The sequence below is a fragment of the Solanum dulcamara genome, chromosome 11 (assembly GCF_947179165.1).
Source record: "Solanum dulcamara chromosome 11, daSolDulc1.2, whole genome shotgun sequence".
NCBI lineage: Eukaryota > Viridiplantae > Streptophyta > Magnoliopsida > Solanales > Solanaceae > Solanum > Solanum dulcamara.
In genome coordinates this window covers 62,098,580-62,117,035 of record NC_077247.1, presented here as the reverse complement: position 1 = coordinate 62,117,035, position 18,456 = coordinate 62,098,580, and the positions used below count along the sequence as shown (strand labels likewise).

At 31.5% G+C, this 18,456-nt stretch overlaps 3 protein-coding genes and 1 non-coding gene across 4 annotated transcripts; 1 reads left to right on the top strand and 3 right to left on the bottom strand.

Moving 5' to 3' along the window:
* Nucleotides 1–1,677: 1,677 nt before the first annotated feature.
* Nucleotides 1,678–3,584, top strand: LOC129873034 (probable pectate lyase P18). Its single transcript, XM_055948023.1, has 4 exons — nucleotides 1,678–1,816; nucleotides 1,894–2,258; nucleotides 2,352–2,872; nucleotides 3,063–3,584. The coding sequence occupies exons 1-4, from the start codon at nucleotides 1,719–1,721 to the stop codon at nucleotides 3,285–3,287; spliced, it is 1,209 nt and encodes a 402-aa protein (XP_055803998.1). The 5' UTR covers nucleotides 1,678–1,718; the 3' UTR covers nucleotides 3,288–3,584.
* An 11,262-nt stretch (nucleotides 3,585–14,846) lies between these two features.
* Nucleotides 14,847–15,774, bottom strand: LOC129874802 (uncharacterized). The gene has a single exon (XM_055950162.1). It carries the CDS (start codon nucleotides 15,597–15,599, stop codon nucleotides 15,177–15,179), a length of 423 nt encoding a protein of 140 aa, XP_055806137.1. The 5' UTR covers nucleotides 15,600–15,774; the 3' UTR covers nucleotides 14,847–15,176.
* On the bottom strand, nucleotides 15,701–15,772 carry TRNAT-UGU (transfer RNA threonine (anticodon UGU)). Its single transcript has one exon. It is a non-coding gene; the product is annotated as a tRNA-Thr (tRNA).
* A 532-nt stretch (nucleotides 15,775–16,306) lies between the features above and the next one.
* Nucleotides 16,307–17,999, bottom strand: LOC129873279 (uncharacterized). Its single transcript, XM_055948343.1, has 3 exons — nucleotides 17,605–17,999; nucleotides 17,222–17,471; nucleotides 16,307–16,756 (listed from the first exon to the last, which is right to left on the bottom strand). Exons 1-3 carry the CDS (start codon nucleotides 17,898–17,900, stop codon nucleotides 16,433–16,435), a joined length of 870 nt encoding a protein of 289 aa, XP_055804318.1. The 5' UTR covers nucleotides 17,901–17,999; the 3' UTR covers nucleotides 16,307–16,432.
* Between the last annotated feature and the right edge of the window lie 457 nt (nucleotides 18,000–18,456).

Below are 18,456 nucleotides of genomic sequence, written 5' to 3'. Positions count from 1 at the left end.
AATTTATGGGGCCAATGCCACTTATTTCGGTCCCCCAAGGGTTCAAAAATGTACTTTGAAAAAATAAAAGAGTTACTGTTCTATTTTGACTTAATGTTTTGTAAGGAAAATATATGTAGTGGATTCATAATATATGTTGACAAATGTTTGGACCCTGTCACAAAGTACAGAATATTAATACATATTGTGTTTCCACATTTTTTTTAAGTAATTGAGAAATCACTTCATCATCTAATTAATGTCACAATGATAAGAGCATGGCAGCTGACTCTATTGGCATTTAATTTCTAGGACCAAATCGACCGACTTCTTATTTCTTATTCCCTCTTAATGTTAACAGCACTGTACTTATTTTACTCGAAAATGAAACTACATGAATTTTGACCAATTTTTTAATATATATTTTCACTATTTAAAAAATAGAGTTAACCTAATCCAATTTAATTTTAAAAATTAAATTGATTCTTAGAAAAAGAAATGTGGCTAATATTATAACGTGTAAATCGGTTAAATCACATCTCGTGTGTAGAAAATTATAACGTGATAGTGGCTAGACCTTATATTAATAAGATAAAGAGTATGTATACAATATTAAAATGCTGAAGAAATTAATTATTGTTAATTAATGCCATGAGCTTAAAACAAAGCACGCCGCTTAAACAAGCTTCTCGTTTACCAATTACCATTATGGTCGCCGTAATCACATGCAGTGTTGTTTCTACTTTCTCCTATTAATCTTTTACTTCTGTGCATGTATCCATTTTTTTCAACGGGGTGGGAAGCCAACCATTGTTTATCACATTTAGACTTGACACATTATTAAGAAAATAATCATTGATATAACTATTTTACCACATCTTTTATTACTCTATTCGTTTTTATTTGACTTGGCACATTCATTAAGATATATTCAATGATAAGGCAAAACATGAAGAAAAAAAAATTGTCTTCTCATGATATATCAAAAGTGACAAAAAAATTATTTTGTGAATAAGTAACAAGTAACAGTGAACAGAGGGAGTATTAGATCTAGGAAAAAATGAAGAATAAATAATTAATGATAAGAAAAAAACATTAAAAAAAAATAATTATCTTATCTAGATATGTTAAAAGTGACAAATAAAAATAAAAATCTTTTTTAAAAATATTGGACAAGTAAAAGTAAACATAGGGAGTATTAGGTAATTTCATTTAAGAGAACAAAAAATATACTATACATCTATTCAAATTTTGGTAGAAAATTTACACGGTGTACCCACATAGATTGGTGATAGCAAATATCCCGAACACCTTGATTATTAAAAAAAAATAAAAAATACTTCCCATCTTAAATTAGTTGTCCTGTGTCGTTTTTTAAGAATCAAATTATATATAAATATTGATCAATATTTTAAAATATATCTTTTCATTAAATTGACATGAGAAAAAATTATAACTTGTAGTACATATAATTATTGATTATATAAATTTTAATTATAAAATATTGAGTTAATCAATAAATTTAAGGCGAGAGGGAGTACATTAATACAAACTAAAAACTACCAAGTGGGAATCCAAAGGAACATCATCCGAAATTATGAATCAAGTGAGGCCCACCTCTAGTTTAATCACGCCATTCATCCCGCATACTTTCCTACATTATAAAGCCCCTGCCCCATTTCTTCATCATTTACACAATATTCTTTACTACTCTTTCCTTTCAAAGCCCCATTAAAAAAATGTCAAGTCTTTTCTTCACATTTATCCTTCTTCTTCTGACACCACTACTTGTAAGTTCAATACAAGATCCAGAACTTGTCGTACAAGACGTTCATAGGTAACACAAAAGCCCCTATAGTGACCTGAATTTATTAGTTTGTTTGCTTATTAATTAAATTTTGTTATTTTGAATAGGAGCATCAATGCGTCATTGACGAGGAGGAATTTAGGCTATTTATCGTGCGGAACAGGGAATCCTATTGATGATTGCTGGCGATGCGACTCCAATTGGGAGAACAATCGCCAGCGATTAGCTGATTGCGCCATTGGCTTTGGAAAAAATGCTATTGGAGGGAAAAATGGGCGAATTTACGTGGTCACCGACTCCGGGGACGATGACCCCGTGAATCCCAAACCCGGAACCCTTAGACATGCCGTTATACAAGACGAGCCTTTATGGATCATTTTCAAAAGGGACATGGTCATTCAGCTCAAACAAGAGCTCGTCATGAACTCTTACAAGACCATAGATGGTCGTGGCACTAGTGTTCACATTTCAGGTTAGAGGCAGATTCAGAATTAAAGTTTAATTATTTTCTAAAATTCATATTGACTGACTGTATGTTATATTTGCGACGACTATTGTATTTCAGGTGGTCCGTGCATTACAATCCATCAGGCCAATAACATTATAATACACGGGATTAATATACACGATTGTAAACAGAGTGGTAACGGTAACATTAGGGACTCACCACACCACTCCGGATGGTGGGATGTTTCTGACGGAGACGGTATTTCAATTTTCGGAGGGAAGAATATTTGGGTGGACCATTGTTCTTTGTCTAATTGCCACGATGGTTTAATTGATGCAATTCACGGATCTACAGCAATCACGATTTCCAACAACTATTTTACTCATCATGATAAGGTCATGTTATTGGGACACAGCGATTCTTATACACAAGACCAAGGCATGCAAGTCACAGTTGCTTTTAATCATTTTGGTGAAGGGTTGGTGCAAAGGATGCCAAGGTGTAGACATGGTTATTTCCATGTGGTGAATAATGACTATACTCACTGGGAAATGTATGCCATTGGTGGTAGTGCTGCACCTACTATTAATAGCCAAGGCAACAGGTTTCTTGCTCCCAATGAAAAATACCGCAAAGAGGTATTTCAATTTCATCAGTGAACACTTAATTAATTACTTTATGTGATACTATTTCTAGTTATTAGGTAAAGAGTCAAATAATTTTCCTTTGACCACGATTTTTTAACAAAAAAATGGTTAGTTGAAAAGTATACTGTAAAATAAATAAACAAGAAAATCGTTACTTATTTAGTATTTGAAAATTTTATAGGTGACAAAACATGAGGATGCACCAGAAAGTCAGTGGAAAAGCTGGAACTGGAGGTCAGAAGGTGATTTGATGTTAAATGGAGCCTATTTCAGGCAAACAGGGGCAGGTGCATCATCATCTACTTATGCCAGAGCTTCAAGCTTAAGCGCTAGGCCATCTAGTTTGGTTGGAACAATGACCACAAATGCCGGTCCTATAAGCTGCAAAAAAGGCTCCCGCTGCTAGTAAATTTAAATCTAGTGGCCGAGCGAGTGAGAGCGCGCGGCCACTACATTTATTTTACAAGGGAGAATTACGATTTCTAGATGACGATAGTGAAAGAAGTAGTGTTTTAATTAAGCTGAAAATGGTACGGAGTTTCAAAGTATATGGAGTATCATTTAGCAAAACTTATATTTCGTCGTTTTCTTATCTGAAGTTTTCGAGGACAAACTATTACTGCTAATTATTGTCCTTTGTAAGTTTGTTCCTTGAAATAGTGACTATCTTGGTTTGTTCCTAATGTTTTACTACTTTCGTCTATTTTTATTTGTCTACTATACTTTAAAATAGATGTTCACTTTTACTTGTTGAATTTAACAAAAATCAAATAGAATTTATCATTTAATTCCTAATTTATCTTATTATTATGGGACAGAGGTATTATTAAATCTATTATATTCAAAAATAATTAATTGATGACTAGATCTACGGAGGAAATGGTTAAAACAGCAACTAAATGGTAATATCACGATTTTTAGCATGCTTAACGACTTTTGATATATAGTCTTTGACAAATGCATGATCGATACAAATGCTGATCCTGAATTCATATTTAATGAGTTTAACCTTTATAGGAGTAGTCTTAATTCTGTTCAACACATTATATTTTTAAGATTATCAGTTCAAATTTTATTCTTTTCCAACATTCTAGTAATTCTACATATAAATTTATATTAGTCTGATATATTCTATTCAATTTAAATATACGTCGCATCCGCCTATGGATCGAAATGCATAGGAAAGTCTTGTCAATCTTAAACCGCAGAAAATGCATATAAAAAAAAAGTTATACAAACTCTTGAAATACAGCAAAATTAGTATAAACTGCAAAAACATACGCCTCCAAATATAAGTTACCCACTAAATATTGTTTTTCTTAATGGAGATGTTGAAAGAATCAAAATGTTTAAAGCTTGTTTTAAGAATTATTTTTTTATATCACAAATATAAGAGTCATTTTTGTCATTTTACCATGCCACTAAAGCAATTACTTGGCCCAATTTTTTTAGAGCCCCCACTTTTTTCCATATGTATATGTATATATATTATTAAAAAAATCTTATGTACTGATAAATTCAAAAAGAACTTTTTGGGTAGAAAATATAATAATATTTTATCTCATTTCAATATAAGGACTTTTATAATAATTCAGAATGAAATAGTATTAGTTAATTGTAGCATTGTTTCTTATGTGACTGTCTATTTTGTTTCCTTATTTATATTCTGCCGATTATCATGAAAAAATATTATTATTCTTATATTTAACTCTTTTTTCCTCTTTCACTATTTTTATTCTCTCATTATTGAATATTCTAAAGTCTTTCAAATGGTCAAAACCTTCTACATTATGCAAAATCTATCACTATGTGTTTATAAAGAGATCAAATTTATTTTTTTTGATATTTTCTTCAAATTTCAAGCACTAGAACTAATCAACACTATTTAATATCATTATATCAACTTGCCAACTTCAGCACAACATTATTTCGATATTATTATATAAATTTTTTAAATTTTCGAGTAAGGTTTTATTATTCTAACTTTATATGTATTTTTCTCATTGAAAATTTAAATTGTTTATATTATTACTTCATAATGTCTACGTATATCCTACCTCTCCAGACCTTATTTGTAGAATTACACTGATTATGTTATAATTATTTAATTTATATATATCAACTAAAATAAATAAAGTCTTTTTATGAAGTTTGATTTTAGGCCCTCAGACCTAGACATGTTAAAGACGTCCTGTTTTCTCGGTATTTAGGTATGATCCGATGTTTAATGTGAACATACATGGGATTTTTACGGCTGCTTAGTGGACCGAAAAGGGTGGCAAATTAAAAGAAATTGGTTGGTCTGAAGTCACTAGAGGAAATTTATTCCCACATATATCAACCATTTCAATACACTTTTTTTTCCTCACTTCTTAGGAGCTTTTCCCGTCAATCATGGAAATGACCCTACGCTCCAAATTAAGGGAATCACTTTCCACATTATTGATAATTCCATCTTTTGACAATTACAACTACTCGCATCAAATTAGTTAATTAGTTAAGTGAATGAACTGCTATCTTAATAAAGTACAGTATTTATTATGGGTCGCACCTTCGATCAATGTCAATCTTCTGGGTGAGCTGACACTCGTAAATCGTCATACTTAAATATTAAGGTTTCGGTTAAATCAATTTTAAACTTTTTTCTAAAAGAAGAAGAAGAAGAAAACACTCTTCAACTCTTCATATTTATTTTTTTATGTTTATATTGTTTACTTTCACTCTCCAATGATGGGGACGCCATTTCATCCTCCAATTAGGCAAATACTTGGAGATTTTCTTTATTCTCAATATAAAATTCTCTAAATTTAATCGGATCAAATACGTGATATAGAGTAAAACAATAAAAATGCAAATGAAATATTTATTCAAACAGTCAGATCTTTTCATTTGATCATTTTATTAAAGCTAATTTAAATATAAAAAAAATATACATGATGGATGAACAAGGAAGTTACAACAAGTACATGTCACTAAATCAACAAATTGGTTAGCTCTTCTCTCTTTGTTTAATTTCACAGAATTAAGAATTTAAAAAATTAGTAGTATTAATTAATCAATAAATTAGAAGAGCGATGGCAGCAGCAAAAACAGAGGAGACAGCCTTCAATGTGGCGGCGGCACTGGCGTCGGCGGCGGGTGCCTCAGCAGGTGTTGCAGCGTTGGGAGCCGCAGAGGTAGTGGGTGAGGTAGAAGCGTCGCTGTCGGGAGATGGCGGTGATGCGGGTTCCTCTTCAGGAGTTTCCGCACTTGAAGTTGGAGAAGAGGAGAAAGGAACAGAGCCGGAATTTGAAGATTTAGGAGATGATGATGGGGATGATGACGACGACGATGATGATGATGATGATGATGGGGATGATGCTGTTGGTGTACTTGTAGGAGAAGAGGCAGAGGATGATGGGGTGGTGGCCGCGGCAGTGGGTGCATTGGCACTATTGCCGTTTGGTGAAGCTGCTGCTGGAGTGGATGTGGATGGTGATGATGCGGATGATGTTGCCGATGTTGATGGTGATGTTGCTGGGGATGTTGATGGCGATGTTGCTGATGGGGTTGAGGAAGGGGATGCAGCAGGGGAGCTGCTTGGGGAATTATCCGCCGTAGCAAATCCAGCAACGGCGACAAATAAGAGAGCCAAAACAATAATTTGACGAGCCATTTTTACTTTTTTTGGGTATTTTTTTTTCCTTTTTAGTTTTTTCAACGGAGAAAGTTTGAGTGAATAATGATCCTTTGAGATTTGCAGTAGTTTTTTTAAGAGAAAAAACTGTGCAAATTAGTAAGGATGAGGACAATGAAGGAGTGGAAAGGGAATGAGTTATATAGGACACAATGAATTACAGGTGTTAGGCCAATTTCCATCTGCAAAGAAAAATAACGAATGGTAAACTGTAAAACTATTGACCAACCACCACAAGAATTCATGGGTGCAATTTATGTGCTCCTCCGTTTTCCATGCCAACTCATCAATTCAATGTTGTGGCCTTTTTCGGCTCTGTGATCCTCACACATTTTTCATTTTGAAAATTATGTAATATTGGTATTTTTCATTTTGTGCGATGTGCTCCAAGAATTTAAAGTATATTCTACGTATCTTTATTATGTAAATAAAAAATAAAAATATCTTTTCATTTTTTTATACTTCGTATCAAAAGTCATATGTTGGAACGATTTACTTGTCTATATATTGTTCCATTCGATCATTTAGGTTCCGACTTTACCTCGATAGATAGGCCATCACGCTCTTAGAGTCTATACGCGATAGATAGACTCCTGAAATCATGACTTATTTGCTTACTTGAACATAATTTCTTTCCACAAAAAGAAGAGAAATGGTTCATTTTATTATATTGAAACAACCAATAAAATCCTATGTCCAGTTAAGCATTGGTGTGGACTAGTTAGATATTTAAATTAATTTCCCCCCCTCATTTTTTCACGTGATTCTGAACTATAAATCTCAGTAAATTGGGGGAGGTAATTCTCGTGTCTAAGTGTCTCAAAGAGCTTGTTTAAAGTATTGCACGCAACTTGTTCGACAAATTGTCTGTGAGATGAATTGTGATGCTATTTGATGGTTGACGGATTTGGTAAATTAACTTTTTCCCCCTTTTATTTATGACGTATTTATATTAACATACTTTGTTTTTCATTTCTAGCTTCTTTATTTTTATATTAGCAATATCCTTGGCTTTTCTTTGTAGCCATGAATTTTTTCCTAAGGATGCTAATATTCTTTTGAATCGGGTGTTTTAGTTGAATTTTTGGTGACTTGGATAGCGTAACAAGTTCTTTTAAGCGAATTAATCTTGTTAGGTGTAGTTTAGCTAGTTTAGTAGAAAAAGTGGTATTGGGATGTGATTTTTGCTGGTCTATTTGTGAACTTATGTTTTTCAGCATAATTTGAGCCTTGAGATTAATTACTTTGGCCTTCAGACACACTTTGTGTTATTGGTTATATGTCTATTTCAAATAGTTTTTGGGAAAAATTTGAAAAATTCTTATTTGGCCATATTGGCAATATCTCTAGTTCCCAAGTTATTAGGAACTAGAAAAATTTTAAAAATTACCCAAACTTTTATATTTTATAAAAATACCTATCATTTATTGTCGAAAATAGTTTGTTCGTAGAATGTGCGAATATTTTATTAAAAAATAATTTGTTATTACCTCATCCGAAAAAGAATAGTTTGAGTGATAAGATTGAAAAAAAAGAATAATTTATTTTTAATTCGATTAATATATTACTCTTGCCCATATTGTTATTTTGTTATTGTTGATTGTTATCAATTATGTTATAAGTTTTTATTAGCGGAATATGTTCATTATAAAATAATAACACAAACTTATGAGTATTTTTAATAATTTTTAGAACTTACGGATATAAAATAATATTTTTTGAAACAGTGAAATATTCTTGAAAAATTTTATAGCCAAACACATGACCCAAAAATTACTTCCCAAGAATATTTAGAAACTTGGGGCCAAACACTAACTTAAATTCAATACTTTAATGTCGTCATAATTTTACTTTGTCGTAGACATTTCGAAATGAAAAAATCTGATATACTATCGCTAGAAATATAAATAGTAACCCACAAATGTATAGAGAGAATAGAATACATTAAAATGGAAACACAATCAAATATATTTTCTTGCAATTTTATGAAACGATTGCGGAGGGTAAATAATAAAAAGATGAAATTCCAAAATATTCCCCCATTTCATTAGAAGAAAATATCAATCACTACATTTAGAGCAATAAGATATCAATCATTAGAAGATATATTTATCTTAATTTTTTTAATTACTTATGCTTTTGCAAAAACAACAAGCATAAGATTACACGTCTTTTTCATATATTTTACTGAACATTCTTCCCAGCAACTCCTTCATTAGCTTCGAATCTGCATAAAATTAATCAAAATGTATGCCATAAATTAAGTGATATTAACATAAAAAGTTATAAAGTAAGGAAATTTAGTGAAATTAAATTATACCTTCTTTAAATTTAGGGCATCTTCAGGAGAAATTTGATCCTTACAATGTTTCATACAGTCGTCATAGCAATCCCAAGTTATTCCAGGAGACTTGGGTTTACTTGCGATACAATGAATTATGCATTTTGCTTTGCAAGACATTTTTTCCTCACCAACAGCTTCAACATTTGTTAAAACACTCATCACAAAAACTATCAATAAAATTTTTGTGAAGTTCATCATTTGTAATATTATATATGCACTTCTTCTCCTCAATTGAATATTTTTTTCTTTGAAAAATAGTGTTATTTATAACAAAAAATTTAACTATAATTTATGACTATTAAATTATAATTTAATCAAATAAAACAATTAGATTATAGTCAACATTATAGTTTGACTATAATATAGACTATATCTAAATATAAATATATAATTTATTATTTATGTTATATATTTTGACTGTCATATTATGTAAATTTAATTAACAACTCATTAAAATTAATGTCTTAGTCATCTTTATCACAACTGAACGATAAAGTTATTTATGTATAATAACTGCAATTATTATAAAAAGTTATTAAAATTGAGATGGCAGGGATTATAAAAAGAATTTCAACATAAGCTAGATAATACAATATATAGTTTGTTAGTTGAATTAAAAAAGAGACTTCTATCTTAACTAATACTAGTTTAATTGATCATATCCTCTTATTATATAATTGAGAGTTGAGCAGCTAAAGCAGGAAAGGATATTTTTGGGGAAAAAATTTAAAAGTATTTTTTTTCTTCCACTTTAATTTAATTCAGGTACATTTTTTTCGAAATTATAGGACTCACTTAAGCTTCGCCCTGTAGTTCTAAAATTATACAATTTAGTTATAAGTTTATTTTTGAATGTCGCTAGTTTTTGTTTTTTTTAAATTTTATAACTACTTTGAGTAAAAAACTGACAATCGATGAAGAAAAATATTTCAATTATGGACCTCACAAGGCGCCACTTCCATTAGGTTGTCCAGAAAAAAGAATGAGACTATTTACTACCACACAAATATATAAAACTCATTATAGACCAAAAAATTAAAATCATTTAATCAACACCATTAAAAATTTAATCAATACTAATTATATATTTATAATGTATTCATTTTATTGTTAATGGGATGATTTACTACCACATACATATACATAATTCATTTTTTTTTAAAAAGCAAAAATAATTTAATTAACACCACTTAAAAAAATTAATAAAATAAATATTGGACCCGTATATAACACTAGCTTTTCCTCACTAGTAAAAATATAAATCCAACTAAGTTTGTAGTAGAAAATATAAAACAATACATGTATGTGATATGAATAATACGAGAATATGCGAAATACTTTGTGGTAAAAGATGTGAACACTATTTGTAATAGTGATGAAAATTCTGTGCTTTTTACGGGCTTAATATGTGTTATTTTTTTCTCTTTGATGTTATGTATAAAATTTGGAGTCAATAAATTTTAATATATTTTAAATTGTTAATTATTATGATTTATAATATTATTTTATGTAATTCTCAAATAATATATATTACTCTCTTTGTTCAGTTTATGCGGCACTAATAGAATTTCGATAGTCAATCAAACTTTTATATATCTTTTAAATATTTGAAGTAGTTAATTTATTATGATTTGTAATACTCTTTATGTATTTTTAAATAATATATTTTACCCCCTCTATCCCATTTTATGTGGCACTTATAAAATTTTAAGACTCAACCAATTTTATACATATCTTTTAAATATTTTTAATTATTAATTATCGTAATTTAAAGTATTTTTTTATAATTTTTAAATATATAAAAACTAAAAAAAATAAGAGAAAAAAATTAAAATGAAAAAGGCATTTTTTTTTTATCAAACTACCCATGAAATGCGCGCACACACTCACTATGACATAGATGCAAGTATTAAAAGAATAAAATATTTATAGTAATGAGCATAACAATTCATCTATTAAAGTTCAATTTGGTATTATGCAGTATAATAAATTATAATTATTGTTTGTCTGACTTCGACTTACATACACTAATGTAATAGAGAATTGTGATTAAATTTTTTAAGAAACATCTCAATTATATTATGAATTCTTCAAGAAACGTCTCAATCATATTATACGAACATCTTATACATGTAAAAATATTCAAAAGAATGTACAAAATAATTCTCTTTGTTAGTCAATTACATAAAAAAAGTCATTTCAATCAAGATAGAATAATCAAAGTTTCAACATTCTAAAATCTAAATAATTAGTTTTGTACTATTAATACTATTTTATATATTTATTGGTATTATAATAAAATATACATGAATTATATACGTAATAACATAATTCGATACCATATTTGATATTTCAATAATTTTTTTTTATAAATATCGAATTTCATTTTTTTAGAAGGCATCCCAATACCTATTTATATCAAAATCATAGTATCAAAAGAATCGATTATGATTTAGTAATTGGTTATCTATCGTAATATGGTAGCCCCTAGTTCAAACATGTTAAGTGCTCCTGACCCGATCATTACGTGTTGAGTTCTTACTACTAGATCAAAGTCCAGGATGCAATGCAACACATGAATAATTCTTCCCTACACTAACTGTGAACTAAATAGCCCTACTTGTTTTCTTACATCATTAAACTGTTGATAGAGAATGCTTTGTTTGGCACATAACACAGAATAGCAAACCAAAGGACTAAAAGGCTATTGACATCAGAACAAGAAATAAAGCCAGACAAACAGAATGGTGCCATAAGGACACCAACCCAGCCTTTGGGGTCACATATTGCAACACGATATGACCTCTCTGAAGACTCATATCCAGAAAGATGGAAAACAGAACTAAATGCACATCTGGTTTTCAATCAAATTACTGGAATTTATGCATACAACTAGATAAACTAGGATTTCCATTCCCACTCCAATCTTTGGGAACAGTTGGGAGATGATGACGAGGATGATGGTGATAAGATATGTTTAGGTCCAATACATAGAAACCATAAACACTTTGAAATGAAACGAAGAAAGAAAAACGAACGGATGCCACCAAGGCAGAAAAAAAGAAGAAGGAAAGAGAACATCATTCTAACTTCTTACTTCTCGGTATTTTCCTAATCAAATATGTAGTAGTAGATGTAAGAAGCACATGAGAAGTTCCTCACTCATTTTCACAAAAGCAGTAAGCAAAGAAGTGAGGAGGAGAAAACTGTGATGACTACACATACAAAATATGGAAATATCATCAATTGCCAAGCTCATTCACACAGATTTATAACAACTTCCATTAATGAGCTAAATCATCCACTATTGATAGGATAACTGAATCCATTAACATAACCGCATAAGAAACAAGCTCTGCCTTTTCTCGGATCTCTAACACTCCAAGTGCAAAGGTAAAAGATTTGGAACCAAAACCAACCTCGGATTGGCAATGATCAAGTTAAACTAAATAAAGCACAGATCTTCAATTTGAGGATGACCATGCAAGCATACAAAAAAAAAAAACAAGAACAGCTGAAAAGCTTCAACATGGAATATCAGGAATCTATCCAAGCCGAGACACTAATAAATTCAGAACAAAGCAAGGAGGTCCTTGATTTTTTCAAAACTATATTTTTCTAGATAGTATTCCATATTAATAAAGTTCCAATTGGCTAGAACAGATTTCTTCATTATATCATACTACAGTCCTAAATGTTGATGTCATCAACCAACTTTCCAAATTTGACTCGCAAGAAAATCACTCTGGGTAGGAGAGGATGGTAAGGAAAAGAGGGTCCATCCAATATCACAATCAGAATGAGTGTTGTGCTACATCGCTCTAAGAAAAAAGATTATCAGCAAGACAACAATGACAAAAGGGTTTTAAAATTTATATTGTCACAATAAGGGGTCGTTTGGTAGCTGCTAAAGTTATGCAAATATTAGTAATGTAAGGATTAGTTACTACGAAATCAATATAATATTTTATGTTAAGTTTAGTTAATAATATAATAGTTATTCCATCTTCTATCCTGCATAAAATAATGTATAGATTCCCTCATAACTTATATATATTAGTTATGTGGGTTTTTAAATTGCAAACCAAACACTGTATTAATTTTATACATAGTTAAAGAATGCTACCAAACAAAGTATTACTTATGCAACATTTAATACATGAATAACTTACCTAATACCAGCTACCAAACGACCCCTAAGGAAAGAAAACATAAGTAAGAGGGATTGCATAAAAGGCTATCCTTTTGGGACAGCACTTCAGGTACACGGGAATATGGCCCAGAGACAACCATTATAAAATAAATAAACTATTCTTCGTGTACATCAAGCAATTGTGTTAGTTGGAAATTGAGAAAAATATAGTTGTATTATATGGGTAAATGTGGAATCTCCAATATAGTTGTATCCTACGTGACCAAGTAGGCCAAGGTCTATAACAGAGAACAAGCATTACAACATCCTCAAGGAGATTGAGGTCTTGGAGGGATCTTTTTTTTTATATCCTCTCCGGCCTAGACTGAACGTCACAATAATTTAAGTCGGAGGGCACTGATCATGCTGAACCAAGTAGCCCTGATACCTCTGAGACATAGGCCATTTTAAGCATATCAAGCCTCAATGCATTCAACAATCTCAACGCCGTCGGTTCTGAACTGGCTCCATGAAATGCCGATTATAAGTTGAAATATGAGTCAAGGAAACCAGGAACTATGGGTGAAATGAATCTGATCAACTTAAGAAAAATAGATGCCCTCTAACAAGTCCAAAATATGGTTGGCAACTCAATCAGCCAACCTACTTAACGCACAATGCATACCACAGGACTAGCTCAAGCAACCTAGGTCTAGATTAAGGTGAAAAAATCTCACGAAACTTGTGTGAAGAAAATTATAGCTATGCACGGGAAAGTAGCTCTTCTCTCACAGTAAGATTTCCTAGGATACAAGGGAGTCATAGGTAAAGGCACAAGAATCTTATCAAGCAAACAGAGGGCACAAATAAAGCATCAAGATCAAATCAGGGTAGTATAAAGAGTTCAAGTGCCTTAATCTATTTCTGCTCCTCACAGTAGTTTCGCCTAGTTTTTATCTCATTGTTTCAATAATTGAATTAATTGGAACACGGAAGGACTGACATCTAAGCCACTCTTCTTCTTTCTCTCTTTTTTGCTATACCTTTGCCCACAACCCAAGCAAAGTTGGCCCCCAGTTAAGATTTCAATCCATGTTAAAATAGCAAGACCCAAGTGGCCTATCTATATCTCTCAATCAAAAAAAATAAAAATTTCACATAAATGGCACATAAAATTCACGAACACGTCAAATATTATATGGAGTGCCTATATCTTCCGCACTGTACACGTACCGGTAACTCTGTCCACCAAGGCTTTAGGATAGGAAGAAACTGACTAGCTTTTTTTATCTACTGGGATTTGAAGCATGATCTTCCAGAATTTTATTCTAACTTCATCAACGTTAGATCACACTCTTGGGTATGCAAATTATCTTTACTGGTTATATCAACTACACAGACATGCTCTTAGAGATTCAATTTGGAAATATTATTGGAAGTTGGGAGATGGAGTAGTGCACACACATACTTTACAGCCGTAAAACATAAAATCCATAAAGTAATTTACCAAGGCAAACTCTCGACACATTACTACAATGAAGAAGATTGGAACATGAAGCATATAAAAGAACAGAAATTAAAAGGCTGAAATCAACCAAAAGCAATTTAGTTTCTTCAAACTGAATGACATGAAGCTCTTCACTCACCAAAGAAAGAGGTGAGATGTGGAGGCAACAGAGAAAGTGTCAAAGCAAATTATAAACCCCCGCAAAATAAATTATTAATCAACTGTAGTTTTTTTTTTGACCTATTAGCATCCGTTCTTTAGAGTTCAAATCATTGTAAATAACAGCAAAAACTAGCTATTGATCCGTTCTTCAGAGTTCAAATCATTGTAAATAACAGCAACAACTAGCTATAGATGTGGAAGAGATTTCTCAAGAGTTCTTCAGCGTAGCCCTAAAACCTCCTAAGATGATGGCTTATCTAGGTTAGACTGCAACACTTTCACAAAGCCTGATCAATAAATCCCAAACATACCTCTCTACTCGGGAGGATAAAAGGTTCATTATTCCTAAAACATGATTTAGCAGTCGAAATTGAGCAATATTTTCAACACAAAATGATGATGGACATGGGAGAAAGGACTATCATTCAGTCAGAAACAATTAACATTATGCCGGAAAGGGACATGAAATTTCACCTATGTCTTTGTCTTCCTCCTCAAGCTCTTCCTAAGCTTCTTCAACTTATGCTTGTTCATTTTCTTCTTCCTCTTTTTTTTCACACTATCCGCCCATATCTTCAGTGAATCATCTTCTAAGACGACACCTCCATCATTCTCAGATTTAATTCCCCCAATTTGAGAAATGGGGTTTAGGAAAAGCCCGAAAGAGAAACCTGGGTAAACCAGTGAGCAAGGGGAAACATTCAGATTTGAATCCTCTGTTTCGCCTTGAAGGCAAAAGGGTATTTGATATCTTCTGCTGCAACAAGACTGAGCCAAGATTGGTGGCTGAGGTGTAGAACTGAGGATTGCCGGTTCGGATTTATTAAGATTAGTGATGATTCTTGCTGTGGCAGATTGAAATTGGTTCCTCAGAGCTTTCCGCAGAATTGAAGCCATTTGGAGTAACAATTCAAAAAGAGCAAGAAAAAATAACAGAGAATTGCATCAGCTAGGGTTTGCCAAAAAGGAAGACGTCAAGTTTCAAAAAAATAAATGTTTGCTCCCATACAGGATCGAACGACAGACCTTCAGTTTACAAGACTGATGCTCTACCACTGAGCTATAGGGGCTGTGTTCTTCGCAATCAAAAAAGAATAAATTATCCAATTAAATAAAAATGGTTCATCTTATGTCGTGTTAAAGTGATTAAAACTATAAAAAATCATTAGTCGGTGGGGGTAAAGATAGTCATTTCGGGCTATCTCATGAGATTATGTTATCGTGTTTGGTAATATATATTATTTAGTCCTAGGATTAATAAAATGTTGGGGATATGAGTTATCTTATATAAAAAGGTGAGATATAATAATTTCAAATAATATTCTTATCTATCTCATTCCACCAATCAGAAACTCTTTAAAGGGATAAAGAAAATACTCAAAGTCATATTCACTATGAATTAAGTTTATCCACTTCTGATATTTAATTACACCGAACAACATAATTTGATATATTTAGATAATAAATTAAGGTTAGATGCATATTAATTAACATAGTTAATTAAGTGATACTAAAAGTGCTTGTACACACGATTTTCTTCCTGTATAAGCATAAATACATAAGACGATTTGTTATGGCTTGAAATTAAAAAAGAAAAAAAAATATGGCCTGTAATTAAGCCAGACTATGAAGTGAAGGTAACAGAATTTCAGCATATGATTTGTGGTTACTGATTACAAATTGGGCTATACACACCAAATTAAAATGTCACACAATAATATAATACAAATTTATTCATGCACTGGTTTGAAGTTTCTATAAGCTACAACTGCATAAAAAGGATCAGATGAAGCTGAAAACAACCCTATAAACTGCATTATTTTATTCAGAGGTGATTTATTTTCTTGATCATCATCATCAATTGGTAATTTACGAATCACTTCTGGCTGTGTAAATCCCTCAATACATTGGAAATATTGTACCACAAGTTGCACTCTCCCGTACCCTGTACCGTCCCTCCATGCACTAATTGCTTTCTCGTAGAACAATCTGTTACTGAAGCTTGCAATAAACACTCCTCCAGGTCTTAGAACTCGAAATACTTCTGCGAAAACCTGCAATTTAATAACACAATTATATATATATTCTTTTAGTTCGTGAACGAGTTGTATACATAGGAATTCTGATGTAAGGACTATAACAAATGATCATCGAAATGGTGTTTTTTAACAAATAATTCAATATAATATAAAATGCTAATATGCAAGTAGGCAACATAATTAAACATTGTGTTCTTAATGTAAAATTTAGTACCAATTAACTTCATCACTATATCTTTGGAACTTGTGTGGCTTATATTCAACCACACATTTTGCAACAACGTCTATGTGGTTGTGGTGACACTTGATTCTATCCTTCTCTTCCAAATCATCAAATATTCTTTGTCATCTAATTAAGGGATCATTTAGGCTAATCAATTAATTAATACATCAGTAGACACCATAAGACTCAAGATTTCCAAAAAGAAAAGATGAATCACCATCTAATTAAGGGATCATTAATTTAGGCTAATTACTGACCTTCTCAGGCTGTTGAAGATACTGCACACTGACAGTACATAAAACAGCATCAAAGCTACAATTTTCAAACTCAAGTTTCTCATCTTTATTCAAATCCTTCACAAAGAAATAATCCAACTTGGGATTTTTTGCTAGCTCTTGGGCATTAAGTCCATGACCTACCACCCTTTTGTACTTCACTTCTTGTGGTAAATGACTCACCCATGAGCTCATAAGGTCAAGAATCTCAAATTCAGGCCTCAAACATTTCCTATAAAAACAGAGGCAGGGCGAGTTAAATTGGACTGAATTAATCTATAATGTATGTCTAAACTAACACGTTCAAATTTAAACGTGTTATATTTTTATATATGGACTTAATTTGACACCCCTACTGTACGTACCTGTAAAGATTTGTTAAATTGGAAATGAAACGATCATCGACGTGTGTGACAAATCTTGGGTAGGCATAAAATTCCCTGTCTGGTAAAACGTTTAGTTTGGTTCTTCCTTCTTGACTAAGTACCATGCGTTTGATTTTTCCTGCTGTTGAATTGTTATCTTCATTATTAAAGGCTTTTGGAATTATTATTGAAGGCTGTGTTTTGATGTTTGATGGAATAGGAAAGGAGTGTGATTTTGAGGAATTGGTGGATTCCCATGTTTTGGGATGAGAATTTGGAGCTATGGTGAGAAACATGACTAAATGGCTTAGATGAACAAAGAGATCAATTTATCATTTTTTTTCTTTGGCCCATAGGGAATTCGACTTCAACTCAACTATTTGCCATTAGGCCCACATACATCCTATAGATATTCCAGCAGCTTCGAAAATACTTTCGATATTGCATTGAAAAATGGAAAAATTACACTCCTTTTGTTTTTCAAAAAAATATCCATCACGTTTTATCTTACCAAAGAAAGGGACAATGGCCACTCGGCTAAACAAATGGGCCTTCGGCCATTTGCTTTCTTATTTAAAAATATATAAAAAAAATTGTTGTGCTATTTAAAAAAAAATCATTGATTTAATTTTTTTTTTTTTATGATTGTTTCACTTTTTTTTTGGAAAAAATTAATATTTATGTCGTTTTATTTTTTTGTTTATTCTTTTATTTATTAAGGTGGGAATGCATGATAGTCAAATAAATATCGATACATTTCATATACACAACATAACTATTTATACAACATCGATACATTACATATACACTACATAAATATTTATAAAAAATCAATACATTACATATACACTA

Coding starts and splice junctions, on each gene's coding strand:
- LOC129873034 (XM_055948023.1), top strand. CDS start 1,719: ATGTCAAGTCTTTTCTTCACATTTATCCTTCTTCTTCTGACACCACTA. Junction 2,259..2,351: donor CACTAGTGTTCACATTTCAG/GTTAGAGGCAGA, acceptor ATTGTATTTCAG/GTGGTCCGTGCATTACAATC. Junction 2,873..3,062: donor ATGAAAAATACCGCAAAGAG/GTATTTCAATTT, acceptor AAAATTTTATAG/GTGACAAAACATGAGGATGC.
- LOC129874802 (XM_055950162.1), bottom strand. CDS start 15,599: ATGGCTTCAATTCTGCGGAAAGCTCTGAGGAACCAATTTCAATCTGCC.
- LOC129873279 (XM_055948343.1), bottom strand. CDS start 17,900: ATGTTTCTCACCATAGCTCCAAATTCTCATCCCAAAACATGGGAATCC. Junction 17,472..17,604: donor AATTTAACAAATCTTTACAG/GTACGTACAGTA, acceptor CTGTTTTTATAG/GAAATGTTTGAGGCCTGAAT. Junction 16,757..17,221: donor ATCTTCAACAGCCTGAGAAG/GTCAGTAATTAG, acceptor ATTAAATTGCAG/GTTTTCGCAGAAGTATTTCG.